The sequence below is a fragment of the Festucalex cinctus genome, chromosome 16 (genome assembly GCF_051991245.1).
Source record: "Festucalex cinctus isolate MCC-2025b chromosome 16, RoL_Fcin_1.0, whole genome shotgun sequence".
In the NCBI taxonomy this organism is placed as follows: domain Eukaryota; kingdom Metazoa; phylum Chordata; class Actinopteri; order Syngnathiformes; family Syngnathidae; genus Festucalex; species Festucalex cinctus.
In genome coordinates, this window is record NC_135426.1 from 4,505,001 (window position 1) to 4,521,071 (window position 16,071).

A 16,071-nucleotide genomic window follows, 5' to 3' on the forward strand; every position below is an offset into this window, starting at 1 on the left:
ATTAATAAAGTGTGACGTATAAATAAAAAATAATAATGGAAAAATAAATACATAAATAATAAATAAATAAATAATAAGTTACAGATATTGAATGGGGTCTCGACTCGCTTGATTTTTGCAACTATAACCATGAAGGTTGATCAAGTGTGAGCGTGACGGTCATACCCATGCCGGTCCCGGCTGGGGCGATCTCTTTTTTTTTCCATTAGTCTAAGATAACTAAAATGAGCTTAGTCAGCACGATGAGTACTGTTACAGTACATCTGACAAGAACGATACACATTTGCTTGCCGATTGAAATGGAAATAAAGGACGATCCAGCGCTCGCTGTGCTTTTACCTTTTAGAATGGTCTGCTGCTGTTTGGCCGAGCAGATGAGGCGACTGATGCCTTCGATCACCTGACTCTTGGAGTCCACCTCCTTCTCTTTGGGCTTCTTCCCCAGGAAGATGGTGGCCACTAGGGGGCGGGGGGGAACACGAGGCACAACACGTCAGCACAACGCTCCCAAAGACGACACGGGACAATTTGGACTTCCCTCGCACCTTTCTTGTTCTTCTCCTTGGTCACCACCGTCATGGCCATGGTGCTGAACTGAACGCCGTGAGGCTCGCCGCCGGCGCCAGCGCCGCCGCCCGGCAGCCGGCTCACCTGCAGCGAGCGGAAGGCGCTCTTCAGCGTGTTCTTGCACGCCGTGTCGCGACGCTCGCCTTCCCGCCGCTTCTCGGCCAGCGACGCCAGCCAATAGTCCACCTGCAGGCCGATGGCGTCCACGCCGTGCGACATGCCGGGACTCCTGGGAGACGGAGTGGTTCATTTCATCAACAAAAAAACAAAACAAAATCATTTCATCAATGTACATTTTTGACCGGACTAAAATTAGACTAGACCAGGCTAAAACCATCATTAATAAACAATAAGTGGGACGAAATCAGATACATTTTCGTCAACTAATGAAGAGAAGATGAAAAACTGGACTAAAATCTATGGACATTTTAGTTCATGAACAAAAAATGGAGCGAAAATGATATGATTTTGTCAAATCTTGTCTCTGCTAATTTGTCACGTCTGTGACACTGTCATGTGACACACGGCACAAACATGTGACAGACAGCAGGTGGATTCAAGGTGAAAGGTTATAAAAAAAAAAAAGAAAAGTAAATTACTTATAATTTAACATGAATCCAATGTTCCAACAATAATGTTAATGCGACTGCTAACTAATGCTGGCTAACTTGCTAGCTCATAGCATGGAGCCATAGTAGCCACTGTTATTGTGTGTCAAGTTGTTTTACATCAAAAAGATGAGAGAAATTTTGTAGTAAAATAGTTTTAGATCCAAAAAGGTTCAATATAATCTGCTGATAATAAATATATACAGGGGTAAAATGGTTGTTCTGACTAAAACTAGACTAAATTGTTGACAGTTTTTGTTGACTAAAATAGAGATAGACTGATACACCGATACCTATTATTAGAAGTCAAGGATGCCGATAACCGATATTTGGAGACAATATTGTCATCACCTGTTGGAGCTGCCTAGTTTGTGTTGCTTTGTCGCCCTCTATAAGCATTTTCGCGTAACTGTTTTTCTGTTGATTTAAGCAGCGTTCCGGTAGGTGATCACATGACATCGTCAGTAAATAGTGGGCCGTGTGCAAATCACTCGCTAGCTTATGTACTGGCTCCTAGGGCTGGGAATCTTTGACTGTCTCACGATTCGATTCGATTCCGATTTTTGGGTCTACGATTCAATTCAGAATCGATTTTCGGTTCTTGATTCAAACGATTTTCGATTCAAAATTATTTGATTGACAAATGATTTCTGCTTCAATTTACAGATATGCACAACATTGTCATGATCTACTCCAGTCTGCTTTGCAAGACAAAATGACAAATCGAGACATTAAAAGTGTCTTTTTTTGGGGTTTTTTTGTTTAAACATTTATTAATTTTGTATTGTAAGTGCCTTTTTCCACAAAAACAGGATGTGGACTACAACTGCCTTTTCCCCTTCTTCTTTATTTCTAATTTAAATAAAATCGATTTTTGGACATTAAATATCGATTCGATTCAATTAATAAATAAGAATCTCGATTCTTTTATCAATCGATTTTTTGGCACACCCCTACTGGCTACATTTCTCACGGCTTCCTATTTGCTTGTGCCACAGCAAGGCATCGCTTGTGAGTTTCTTTTTCCTTGAATGTTGCTTTTCATTTTATATGGGCATTTGATTGTTTATTTGCATTGCTAACGTCAGTTATGTTGCAGTTTTATGCACAGCTATTTGCATTGTCATTATTTTTTGTGCATGTATATTTGAGTGACATAACATTGTATTGTATGTTTATATTATTTCAGTTTTACGGAAGATAACGTAGAAAGATTGAAGACAACAGTAAAAACGCAAACTTTAGTCCAGCCTCTTCATTTTCCACTTTGGATGTTCGCTATCTGTCAATTTGTGTTGGACACACACATTGAGGACAGAATAGATATTTATTTTCATTAAAAAGGGAAAATATTGGCTTCAAAATTTGGAAAAAGTACAAGCTCCAGCTCTTATTTTTCGGGGGGGAATTTTAAAGCATATGTTTATTGAGCAACTTTTAGGGTTAGTAAAATATTTGAAAATCTTTGTTTTGAAAATCTAACAAGTTCCGAGATCTCCCAGGAGCAGTAGCATGTTTTCAAAAGTTAAATAAAAACAAACAATTGTTTTCTACACTTAATAAAGTATTCCAAAATTTCAAAATATCTGAAGCGTTATTTTTTTAATTATCTCAGTTTTCAAACAAAAAAAGAAGGTGCAGAGACTTCCCAGGGTCAGCAGCATCTCTGAAAATTAAAAAAAAATAAAATAATTTTAAATTAGTTCTCTGAAGTTAAGACATTATATCTATTATATAATAAAAAATAATAGATAATCGGTCTATCTATCTGGACTAAAACTAGACAAATAAAATAATGTTTTCTTGGACTGAAATAATGATTAAAATGCTACATTTACTGCATAGTTGACTAAAAATTGACTAAATAAAAATGGGATGAGGTTGACTAACTGATTAAAAACAACGAACAAGCGTGACTGAAATTGGACTAAAACTGAGACTACATTTAAAAATGGCAGACAAAATAAACACTAACTGGGGGTTAGCAGCCGCCTGTTAGCACCAGGGTTATGATAGTTTTGGAATTTTTCATTTTGGTTAGTTTTTATTTCGTTTTGTGTTTTGTTTTATAAATGTAGTTTGTTTTAATTCGTTTTCAGGGTGGTTCTGTTAGTTTTTATTTTTTTTAATTATTTAATAAATGCATAGTTTTTGTTTAGTTTTAGTTAGTTTCAGTATTAGGTGTTTTTTTTGTGTTTTTTTTTTTTTTATTGTGTATGACTTGTGCGCAATATTTAAAAAACAGCATGGGAGCAATGTCATACAGAAATACAGATACTTCAAATCACATTTAAAATCATCCCCAAAGGCTCATGCATTAAATTAATGACCAAAAACTAAAATGAAGGACATTTTTGCTGTAATTATAGTTAGTTTTAGTTAGTTTTGCAAATCTAAAATGTGGTTTCAGAAAAGCATTTTCCTTTTTAATTTATTTCGCCAACGAAATTGTTTTTTTTAAATTTTAGTTTGTGTTTTTTTTAGGGGTGTCCCGATCCGATACTGGTATCGGATCTGTGTCCGATATCAGCCAAAAAAACAGTATCGGATTTTTTCTGTCCATGTCCAAAAATATCCGATATTTGCACACATATATAAACAGTCCGTTACAACTTCCGCTCCTGATTTTCTATCCAGCAGCGTCTGCACCGAGCACGCAGAGCTCACGTGATCAAACAAACAAACAAGCATGCATGTGAATTAACTTTTAGCTAACCGAGGAAGAGAGAATGTCAACAGTGTGGGAGTATTTTTCATTGAAAAAAAGAAAAAGACAGCGGACAGCAACATTTGTCAAAAGCAGAAGTTCCCCGTGGTGGAAAATAAAGGGAGAAGTTTAATCTAACCAACCTCATCAAGCATTTGAAAAAGTATCACAAACGATAGCATGAGGATTTTGAGAAGAGAACCGAGGCGAATAATCAGACAGCCAACGTTGTCGGAATCATTTTCACACCGTAAGAAACTCCCACGGGACGGCAAAAAGGCTTTACGCAAGTATCACTGAAAAGATCGCTTAATTTATTGTGCTTGATGGCCAGCCTGTCAATCGTTAGTACTGTCGGCTTTAAATGTAATTGAGCACCTCAAGCCTCGCTACGTTATTTCGAGCCACCACTATTTCGTAGATAAAACTATACCGCGGGTGCATGGTGACATTCAAAGGTGTATAGCGGCTTATGTGGCAATTGCTAACGCTGTTAGCTTCACCACGGACATCGGGAGCTCAGAGCAACTTCATTTATCATAGAGGAGCATAGTATAGAAGCAAGCTGACGGGGCGGCATGCTGAAATGCTCATCTTCTTAAAAAAGAATCTCCACATTATGCTTGGTCTGCAGAAAGGGAAGATGGAGGAATAGTGAAATTAACCAACTGTTTTTCTACTTGTATTATAGTTACATATTCATTTTTACAACCTCTATAAGACTGAAATTTCAGATAAATAAATAATACATTTTCATATAAATCTTACACTCTACAAGCTTACTGATTAGTATTTTCTAAATTTGAATGAAAAAAAATCGCAACAATCGACTTATAAATTCGTATCGGGATTAATCGGTATCGAATCGAATCGTGACCTGTGAATCGTGATACGAATCGAATCGTCAGGTAGTAGGCAATTCACACCCCTAATATATACATATATATATAATTATATATATATGTTGAACTTCAAAGAGTAAAATTTGTTTTTGTTTACTTTATTCGGGTTATTTCTCAGGGTCCTTTATTTTGTATTTATTTTATTAAAATGCACGACATACTTATTGTTGCAGTTAGGTAATCCAAATTTAGGAATAAACGGGTCATATTTTCTCATACTTAAGGTGCTGATTATTCCTTATTTAAATAATTATCACTTGATCAAGTTTCTTCTAACATTTCATTCTAAAACAAACGTATCATTCCTGCTGATATGGTATCGGACTGATATTGTTAATTTACAGTACTCTAAGCTAAAATATCAGTATTGGATCGGAAGTAGAAAGCGTTGCATCGGGACACCCCTACTGATATGGTTATCGGACTGATATCGGTATCGGACAGTACTTGAGGCTGAAATATCGGTATCGGATCGAAAGTGGAAAAAGGTGTATCGGGACACCCCTAGTTTTTTTCATGAGTTTTAGTTAACTAAAATAACCTTGGTTAGCGCGGTCTGACGGTGACATTCTTACCCCTGCGCGGCGACGCTTCCCATGGACGGCGACGAAGGGGGAGTGGCCGCCTCCTTGATCATCCCGGCAGGGGAACCGTGAGAGGGAGGGGACGAGGAAGGGACGGCCAAGCTCACAGCCAAGCCCTCCTCGGCGTCACCTTGACAACCATGAACAAAGCGAGCGAGACCATGATGTCATCAAAGCGGGTGGGCACATTGTTTTTTATTTATTTTTTTTATTTATTTTTTTTTTTATTTTTTTTACTCACCGGCCAGCGAGGGTCCGGACTCGATCACACCCACCTTGACCACCTGCAAAAACAGGAAGTGATGTCATTTCAGCGACACAAGCCCAAACCTCAGATGAGCGACGAGTGCTTACCCCGATGAAGGGAATAAACTTCTGGTAGGAGTCTTCCTCTCGCCTGCGGGGAGACATCGTCCGTTAACTGGGCGCACAGGAAGGCTGGGGCGTGCGCGTGTTACTCACGTCCTGTGCTTGCAGGTCAGCATGGCCTCGGCGATGGGAAGTTGGTGCGTGAGCGTGGCGCCGCTGATGTACTGGGCGATCCTTCCTGCCACATCCACTTGGTCTGAACGGACGGACGTGGAAGTCAGAAGTACATTTCATATTCACAAATCTGCTGTTTTCATCATGGCCCTGGTTGAGCTCTTATACTCTGCTGCCACCTGCTGGCCGTTTGTGTAATAACTACCATTTTTTTCAACCGTTAGTTGGAGTTGAGAGGCTGCATCAAAGCCTTCCGTATGCTCTAGCATAAAAAAATATTTAAAAAAAAAAAAAGTCTTTGGTACACTTAATACATTTAAACTAGAACATATTTATACGTTTTTGGGCGCAAATGAGTTAAGTGTTGAAAATGTCTTATTCTCTTTAAGGAATGCAATGTTAATAGTTTAACAAACATGCCATTTTTGGGGCCTCCTGAAAAGTAACGATTTTGGTGATACACTGTCTGCCCCAACGTCAGCGATACTGTATCCAAGTCAAGTCATCTTTATTTAAATAGCGGTACATATTGTCAGTCTGTTTTTTTTCCAGATAGTGCAGTCAGTTCCTCTCCTCTCTCCTCGCGAGCTTTGAACTGAGTGTCTCTCGAAATTAACAATGCCACCGCACACCTTGGATATGTACAAAGAAAATCAAAGGGTTCATACAATCGACGCGTGGTTGTCAGTCGAGTTTTAATTTTAAATAATCCCGATTTCTATCGTCAACTCACAATTATGGTCATCACAAATTAATTGCACATTTTAAAACTGTTCAAAATGTACAATATTTTTAAGTATTTTATATTCTTGTTAACTCATTCAATCCCAAAAACGTATAAATACGTTTTTAATACTTTGTCTTGCACTCCGAAAAATGTATAAATGTTTTTTTATGCTAACGCATACAAAAGGCTTTGATGCAGCTTCTGACCTGAAGAGGTCACTTAAAGCAATGATAATTATTACAAAAACACCCAGCAGGTGGCAGTAGAGTATAAGAGATCAGCCAGGGCCATGTTGCAACAAGCTCTTTTTGCCAGTATTTTCAAAAGATTTGTGAATAATGATGAAACTTAGCTATACTCTAATGCTAATTGCTGCAAAACGGAAACAGATACAAATATACCTTTTTTTCCTAATGAAAGAAGAGACTCATCTTTCTTTTGGTAGGTTTCAGGTTTTTTATTTTTTATTATTTTTTTCATAGCAATAGAACACAATATTCTTTGAGCCTTGCAAAATCAGTCGAAATCCAGTAAAACAGCCGGGAGCGAAGGATGTTGCTTCAATCAAAATGGCTGGGAGTTAATGAGTTAATTAACATAAAGGTGAACAAATATGTTTACCTAATACAAATGTGGTTGTATCTTTTAGTTCATTGATACAGTCATTTTACTGCAATTCGTGAAATTATTTGTACTCCATAGTTAAAAAGGAGTGTGTAGCATTAAATCACAAGTTTGTGTTAAGGTAATGTATCTGCCACTAGGTGGCTTTAGTCTTTCATGTTGGACATTGGTGACGAGAATAGTCACTTTTTCATTCCAAATTAAGAGCAAATAAATTAGAACGTGAAGCACAAATACTGATATTTACTGTTTTTTTTATTTATTTATTCACTCCCTCACCTACTTGTTATTAATTTATTGAAATTTTATTTACTTGTACTTACTGACAATGTTTGTTTTGTTCTTGTTTTACTTATCTTCATCTTTACTGCATGAACGATTTCTGTTCCATATACAGCACTCTATCCTACAGCAATGCTTGTTCTAAAGTGCTTTATAAATAAAGTTGAGTTGGTCTGGACAACACAGACGCCCGACTGATGACATCACCGGCGGGAACGTCACCTGTGGGCGGCGGCTCGCTGCGGCTGAAGACATCTCGCCAGGCGCTGTCCAGGAAGGAGGCGTTGTAGCGGTTGTCCAGGGCACCCAGATGCTTGGCGACGGGATGCGAGCCTGAGGAGGAGGAGGGAACGCGAGGAGGGTGTCATGATGAGCTGCAGGTGGGCGGGGCTTATCGAGCGCCGCGCCGTACCCAGAGGAACCACCAGGAAGCGCATGTGTCCGAGCCAGTCCGATGTCTTGTTGGCCAACTGCGTCACGAAGAATTGCAAGATGGCAGCCAGATAACTCTGACTGCCCACCGCCGCCACCTTCACCGCGCGCGGCATGGAAGCGTTGCAGTTGCAGCTGTACGGGCAAAAGGCAAAAAAACATGCATCGATTATATGCACCCTTTGATTTTCTTTGTACGTCATATCCAAGGTGTGCGGTGGCATTGTTAATTTCGAGAGACACTCAGTTCAAAGCTCGCGAGGAGAGAGGAGAGGAACTGACTGCACTCTCTGAAAAAATCCCCTCCTCACCTTCTCCTTTTATTTGGTTTCCACGCTCCTAGTTCCAAACCTAATAATGCAAATGCAAAACATAGTTGGAACTAGTGTTAATTTCGTCAACAAAAACGAAACGTCAACACGCATTTTTTCACCCGACTAAAACTAGACTTAGACTTGACAAAATCCCTCATTCATAAACAATAACCGAGACTAAATCAGTGTGCATATTCGTCGACTAACGAAGACGAGACGAAAATGTCCTTCACTTAATAAAAACTGAACGAAAATCTATGGACATTTTATTTCTAAAATAGAATGTATTTATACGCTTTTCCGTGCAAATGAGTTAAAGGGATACTTGACACATTGAACAATTTTCAGCAGTGAAAAGTGAATATTTTGTCCAGAATGAATTTGATAAATTCATTATTTTTCATATCCAATTAATACCTTTAAAAAGTAATTTTTCTACTTGCTGTTAACTGATGATGACATCACCTTGCTGAGCAAGTAGATAGCGGCCAATCATGGCTCACCTGTTTTCTGGGTATGGTCAACAAACTGAGCCATGATTGGTCATTACCTACTTCCTCAGCACAGGTGATGTCATCATCAGTCTACAGCAGGTTGAAATATTACTTTTGAAAGGTATTAACTGTACATGAAAAATAATGAAGTTACTACATTGATTATAGACAAAATATGAACTTTTTTACTGCTGAAAATGGCTCAATGTGTGAAGTATCCCTTTAACATGAATCCAACGGCTATAACGTTCCAACAATAATGTTAACGAGACTGCTGGTTAACTTGCTAGCTGGTAGCATGGAGCCATAGTAGCCACTGTAATTGTGTGTCAAGTTGTTTTTCATCCAAAAGATTAGAGAAAATTTGATGTGAAATTGTTTTAGATCCGAAAAGCTTCAATATAATCTACTGACAAAGAAAAAATACAGGGATAAAATGGTTGTTCTGACTAAAACTAGACTAAAATGTTGACAGTTTTTGTTGACTAAAACTAGACGAATAAAATTCTGCTTTCTTGGACTAAAATAAAGACTAAAATGCTAGATTTATATTGGACTAAAAATGGGATGAGATTGACTAACTGTGATCAAGACTAACAAGCGTGACTAAAATTGGACTAAAACTGAGACGAAATTTCAAAATGGCAGACAAAATGAACACTTGGTGCCACACGAGTACTCACAACTTCTGGATCCGCGTGAGAACGGCAGACAGGACGGCCTGGATCTCGGCAGGCGAGCATGTGCACACCACCGGCTGCTTGTGCGCCTGCAGCTGCTCCAGCACGTACTGACACAAAAAGATGACACGCACGCACGTACATTACAGGTGAAAAGGCGGTAAAGGCCGAAGCGTCACATTCAAGGCCTTACCTGCCCCTGCCAGTCTGCGCCGTTAACCAGGATGAGGCTCTCTGGGAGGGCCGAGTCCGCCAACAAGATGTGGTTGAGCTGGTCGTACATCGCCTTCCGCAGCACCTACACGCACGCAGACAGGTGAGCGCTCGGTTTAATTAAAAGCGACGATGGAATATAAAGCGAGGCGGTGTCGGGCGGGCCGTGTTTACCGGCGTGCCATGTCCCAGCTCAGGCGACCTCTCCGAGTCGGAGCTGTTGGCACGCTCGCTCGGCGCTTTGGACTTGATGGGCGTGCTGCTGCTGCGCTTCTGCCTGGAGGGGGTGTGTCCTCCGTCCAACCTGCAATATCCGGAGAACAAACACGTTTATCATTTTTTGTCAACTTCGAGGTTGCGCAAAATAGACCAAGACACAGCTATCCGCCATTTTCATTTTACTCTCTTCCTCATGTCTATCTTAGCCTTTACACTCTAAATCTGAATCTATTTGGGTCATATCTAAATAAGAGTCAAATTAACTCTTAAATAGAGTCAAGTTTACACGACAGAATTGACTGTGCACGAAGTAAGTGTGACCTCATGGCGAAACGGTCTATTAGGGTTTTGGGGGTAGTGGCAACAAAGCTGGCCCAACATGGCTGCTTTCTGGTTACCGTGGCGACGGCGACGGTTGGCTTTCACTTTTGCCCGTCTTCATGGGCGTACGGGGCTTCTCCGCCACGGACACTGTAATGCTGGGGGCGGCGTCGGCGAACAGCTCCTGATCTGCCCCTTCCTGCGTACACACACGTCAAACAGTAACCAATCAACAGTTTACATTGCAAAACAACATAAAAACATTCAATGTTCCACACACAATAAACACATGCAGAAAGTTCATACCGGCGTCTCGCTTTCCGACAGCGCCTCGTCCAGGATGTGGCTGCGGGACGTTTTCATCTTGTCGGCAAGAGGCGGCTCCCCCTGTTGGCGGAACGTTGCTCATCGTATGACGCGCGCACACAAACACACGAAATGAGCCTGTGACCACCACCCCATGCTAACATACCGGGCTCAGAGTGTCCCGGCCCAAACTGCCTTTGCTGTTCAGACTTCCAATCTCCGTCTGGGAGCTGGACTGGGACATGCCCTCGAAGAAGGGCCTGCACACAAAGAGCATTTAACACTGCCGCCTTCTGGCTATGCATGCGAATGTCAATACTAAGTTAGCATGCTAATACTAAAGCTAAGTTAGCATGCTCATTTTAATATTAAGTTAGCATGCCAATGCTAATATAGCATGCTAATGCTAATTTAACATGCTAATATTAAGTTAATGCTAATGCTAAGTTAGCAAGCAAATGTTAATGTTAAGTTGGCATGCCAATGCTAATTTAGCATCCAATGCTAATGCTAACTTAACATGCTAATTCTATTGCTAACTTAGCATGCTAATGCTAACTTAGCATGCTAATGCTGTTGCTAACTTAACACGCTAATGCTATTGCTAACTTAGCACGCTAATGCTAACTTAGCATGCTAATGATAATGTTAACTTAGCATACTAATGCTAATGCTAAGTTAGCATGGTAATGCTAATGCTAAGTTAGCACGCTAATGCGTTGATACGCTATTTGCATTTCAAATTCAAACACATCTTGTAATATTATTATTATTACCCTGAAAAATAAAATGGCTTACAGATTATTTGATTTTTTTTTTTTTGGGGGGGGGGGGTCCACCTTAAGTGCACATGCACCTCTGGTCTAGGGGTATCACAACGTACTCCTTGACAACAATGTACTACTTTCCTATTAAACAAGTCTAAGTGGCATCTTGTGATCCGAGTGCATTTCAGAACACAAAAAAAGACAAATAAGGAAGATATTCAGCAAATAGCTGGTAAAAGGTGCCATAAAAAATATAAATAGTGTTCGGAAATTTTTTGCTTTGACTAAACTAAACCTCATAAACCTCATAATAATTTTTTTTTAAATAAAATTAAATATTGTAAACTGTTATTCTCATGAAAAAACACGTTGTTGGTGGGATTTTATGCTGTGGTTATCACTCGAGTCCACCAGGGGGTGCTGTTACCTGAGTTTCGGTTTTGGCGTGCTCATGATGCTGTCGGTCTCCTCCATGTCGGGCCCGCTGTCGCTGGGGTTGTACATCTCCAGGCTATCGTAGAGCTCGTCCAGGTCCTCCTCCACCTCCTGGATCTGCTCCCTGGATACGTGCTCCAGTCCAAAGCCCACCTGGACGCGACAGGCACAGGTGAGCCGCAAACCACGACACCCCCGCCCCCCCTTCCTCCTCCTCCGCCATCCATACGTACCTCGTCAGTGACTTTGAACCTCTTGAGCAAGGCCACGAATTTCTGCTTAATGTTTGGCTGCTGCAAGCCAAGATGAAGAACATGATGGCCACGATGAAAAAGATCAAGATGACCGGCAGATGTCCAAACTAGTGCGCAAGAAGAGCTCACCCTAGTGATGGCGGCATTGGACGCCAGCTTGCGCCTGGGCTTTTTCTTCCTCACTTCCTCATCTTCATCGTACAGATACTTAAACGGACAGGATGAGAAACATTGGTGTCAGCTGGTGTTAATTACGACAACGAAACAAAAATAATTTCGTCAACACACATTTTTCACCGGACTAAAACTAAACTAGGCTAGCATTAGCATGCTAACATGGCATTAGCGTTAGCCTGCTAATTTAGCATTAGCATTGTCATCCTAACTTAGCATTAGCATCCTAACTTAGCATTAGCATTAACATGCTAACTTGTCATTAGCACGCTAAGCTAAAATTAACATTAACATGCTAACTTAGCATTAGCATGCTAACTTAGCATTAATTAGCATGCTAATTTAGCATTAGCATGTTAACTTAGCATTATCATCCTAATTTAGCATGAGCATGCTAAGTTAGCATTAACATTGGTATGTTAAATTAACATTAGCATGCTAACATTTTCATCGACTCATAAAGATGAGACCCAAATGTAGTTCGCTTAATAAAAACTGGACTAAAATCGATGGACATTTTAGTTCATGAACAAACTGATGTAATTTTGTAAAATCTTGTCTCTGCTAATCTGTCATGTGACACACAGTGACACACCCCCTTTCAAATATGCAGCTAGACAGTGCAAGATACACAAACACATGGGACAGGCAGGAGGTGGATTGATGGCGAAAGGTTTATAAAAAAATAAAAAAAGTAATCCAACGGCTATAACGTTCCAACAATAATGTTAATCCAACCGCTAACTAATGCTGGCTAACTTACTACTTGTAGCTTATAGCATGGAGCCATAGTAGCCACATGTTGATATACTGTAATTGCGTGTGAAGTTGTTTTTCATGAAAAAGATGAGAATTTTTTTTTATGTAAAATAGTTTTAAATCCCAAATATTTAACATTATCTGCTGACAAAAAAATATGAATATAAAATGATGTTTCCTTGGACTAAAATAAAGACTAAAAGCTGCATGCGACTAAAAATTGATTAAATAAAAAAAATAGATTAAATAAAAATAGGATGATAAAAACTAACAAGCGTGATTGAAACTGGACTAAAAACTGAGACTTAATTTAAAAATGGCGGATAAAATGAACACTAGTGGCAGCTAAAAGATGCCAAACCAGGCTGATTGGACAAAACAAGGAAGGTTTGAGAATCAAAACATGCTGCCTACTTGTCCGTGGATGGGATCATCGCTGCCCTCCTGCTCGGACGAGTAGCTCTCCTCTTCCTCCTCAGAGTAGTTGTCGATGTCTGGAGATCGGTCTGAACAGAAAAGGACTCAATGAAAAAACGGTTGCTATGGTATTCTAAAACGTTGCTGAATCCTACAACAACAACAACAACAACAAAATCTACGTTGGCATCATCGGCCAATATGGAGGCCATACCCGACATCTTGGCCTTGGGTCCCTCGTGGTCGATGGGCTGGCTGGACAGCGAGTAGACGCGCATCTCAGCCACAGGCAGCGAGGCGTCCTTCAGCTGGCTGTGCAGGCCGAGGACCTGGGCACCCTCGCTCGGGTGCTGCATCACCTGCGCGAGGAGACACTGCCGGTCACGCTTGTCGCACGCTTGACAGGGGCGACGACGACGACGTACCTCGGCCATGTTGATGAGGCCCAGGGCGAGCGTCTTGTAGCCCAGGATGGTCCGGTTCTTGTAGCGCTTCCGGCGCTGCAGCATGATCTGCAGCTTGTTGGCATCCCTCTTCAGGAAGTGAGGGTACTGCGCACACACACAAGAGTAAATTGGCCCCTCCTCACCCTCTCCTTTCATTTGGTTTCCACGCCCCTACTTCCAAAGGTGTTCCAACCCTAATAATTCAAATGTAGTTGGAACACAGTGTACTTTGCTTGACAAGATTGAGACTGACGTTTACCTGCAGGGAAAAGGTGAGCTGAAGGTCGGTCTCAGTCAGGCCCGCTGCCGACAGAAGGATCTCGTTGGAGCGAAGGATCCTCTTGGAACCCTGAAGAACACGTCGCACGGGGGATAAAAACAAACACCGCACACGTCCAAATGTAACACGTGCAGCGCTCACCTGTAGTTTGACGGCTACGACCACCGAGGTGAGGTCTTTGTCCAACTCCTTGAGCAGGACCAGCTTCTTCAGGGTCAAGCTGAAGAGCCTGGCCGCAGTACATGACAATAGCAAAGGCTAGCTGATCATATGACATCACAACATAATCGTGGTAATCACTCCGCTATATGCAGGAGAAAGGAGTGGCCAGATAAAAAATTTACACTATCATAGCTAACTCTCGCGTGTGACTTGCTTAATAATGACCGAGTTAGACTGCTTGTGATTGGGGGATAAATCCGTTTCATTAAACACTTCTTATATATTTATAGTCTCAAAACAAGGTGTAGTGCTTGTTTAAGTTCCTTCTTTTCTGTGAAATCAGACATGCTTGTTTAAAATAAATAAATAAATAAATGACAGACAAGAGAGAAATTGAAAACTGGTCTCACAATTGCAGCTAAAATTAACCCCAGTAGTAAAACAAGTTTTCACGATGTCTGAGCTGAGGCCACCTGCAAATATTGTAGTACCGTATAGGCACATGTACAAACAATGAACCACAATATGCAGGGGGATAGTTGTTGTTGCATGCACATGGCACATCATAAGACCAGCTTGAAGTCAGAGGCCACTCAGGCCAGTGAAGAGCTTCCAGTTTCGTGTGAGCAGGCAATATTTCAACATCACTTCCTGGAAGAGCATCACTAATGTCTGGGTAAACAGGAAGCGGTTGGGGTGTTGCGACAACAACACAAGTATGACAGTACTGTTTTTTTTTTGTTTTTGTTTTTGTTTGGTTTTTTTAAAAGACCTTAAAACAGCCATCTTGGATGCCTCGGGTTGAAAGGCTGCGTTGTCATGGCAACAGGCTGGAACCAGCACTTAGCACGACCTACACATCTGCGTTGCAAATACGGCAGGGTGGAATTAGTCATGACAATATGATGTCATTGACGAGAAGGAATGCGCGTTAACGTCAGCTCAGGTGAATTTGGGGGGGGGGGTCACGTGACGCACGCAAAAAAAGGATGTAGCAGGTAAACAAAAGGTGACCTCCACCCCCCTTCCCCCTCATGAACGACTCCCTCGAAGAGCTCGCCCCATTTCCCCCCTCGTCGTACCTGGGCACGCAACTGGGCGAGGAACGGTCCACTTCCCAGGTGGCGAACAAGTTCATGTGAACCGGCCGGTTCGATGAGATGCTGACGGGCTTGGAAGGCTGCGGCAGCCCCCCTCCTGAGCCTCGCTCCATGGCTGGCTTTCACAGGAGGCTCGCCCGCCGTCCTCTCCGCTTCCTCCTCCTCCGCGTTTTTTTCCTTTCCGCACTCGACGAAGGTGGCGTGTGCGCGCGCGTTAATGGCCGCCAGGCAGCAATCAAGCAGCGCAACCACGACGGTCACACTGTCGACTCGAGTACGTCGTGGCTACCTCGCAGGAAGCGGAAATCACTGGGAGCGCGCGCCGCCGCTTCTCGGCGTACGTGCGTGGGGAACGTGCGCGCTCCCGTGGTCGACGTGCACCCCTACCGTTCATGAGAAGCAGATAAAACGAGTTTTTGACTTTTATTTGAGCTACTTTTACACAGTGAAACAAAAAAAAAGCTAACACGCTTTACATGTTGAAAATCAACAGTGGAAAATTATGAAATCCTTTTTTGTAACGCTCACTGCTTCCCGTCATGTGGAGGGCGTGGCCACCCAGAAGGAATTTGAATCACACTTTCACCATTTAAGAGGTGATTAGAAGGAGACGATTACACGAGGTTAGTTAACAGATAATCCGAGCAGGGTCACCTTTCATACTAAGACGTATCAGGTGACGCCAAGTCCATCAAGTGTACACTTGTTAGCAGGCAAGCAGCCAGAGTTGTCAAAGAAACATAACATTGTATGCGTGTGTCTGCATTTGTATGTGAACCACATGATGCGCCTGAGTGGCCTCAGATTGAACACT

General features: G+C 41.7%; 1 protein-coding gene across 1 annotated transcript in view; it reads right to left on the reverse strand.

Annotated features, from left to right (window-relative positions):
• The window catches only part of pacs1b (phosphofurin acidic cluster sorting protein 1b), a 19,677-nt gene extending 3,876 nt beyond the window's left edge, over nt 1–15,801 (reverse strand). The window contains exons 1-23 of the mRNA XM_077500181.1: nt 15,240–15,801; nt 14,137–14,224; nt 13,975–14,064; nt 13,695–13,820; nt 13,484–13,628; nt 13,267–13,358; nt 12,049–12,126; nt 11,899–11,958; nt 11,658–11,818; nt 10,630–10,723; nt 10,464–10,544; nt 10,235–10,356; nt 9,792–9,921; nt 9,598–9,702; nt 9,408–9,514; nt 7,897–8,051; nt 7,707–7,817; nt 5,831–5,933; nt 5,723–5,765; nt 5,610–5,652; nt 5,360–5,498; nt 546–796; nt 340–459 (exon numbers count right to left, since the gene is read on the reverse strand). Coding sequence (XP_077356307.1) covers nt 340–459; nt 546–796; nt 5,360–5,498; nt 5,610–5,652; nt 5,723–5,765; nt 5,831–5,933; nt 7,707–7,817; nt 7,897–8,051; nt 9,408–9,514; nt 9,598–9,702; nt 9,792–9,921; nt 10,235–10,356; nt 10,464–10,544; nt 10,630–10,723; nt 11,658–11,818; nt 11,899–11,958; nt 12,049–12,126; nt 13,267–13,358; nt 13,484–13,628; nt 13,695–13,820; nt 13,975–14,064; nt 14,137–14,224; nt 15,240–15,370 — 2,575 coding nt within the window. The 5' untranslated portion in view covers nt 15,371–15,801. The remainder of the gene's footprint in view (nt 1–339; nt 460–545; nt 797–5,359; nt 5,499–5,609; nt 5,653–5,722; nt 5,766–5,830; nt 5,934–7,706; nt 7,818–7,896; nt 8,052–9,407; nt 9,515–9,597; nt 9,703–9,791; nt 9,922–10,234; nt 10,357–10,463; nt 10,545–10,629; nt 10,724–11,657; nt 11,819–11,898; nt 11,959–12,048; nt 12,127–13,266; nt 13,359–13,483; nt 13,629–13,694; nt 13,821–13,974; nt 14,065–14,136; nt 14,225–15,239) is intronic.
• Between the last annotated feature and the right edge of the window lie 270 nt (nt 15,802–16,071).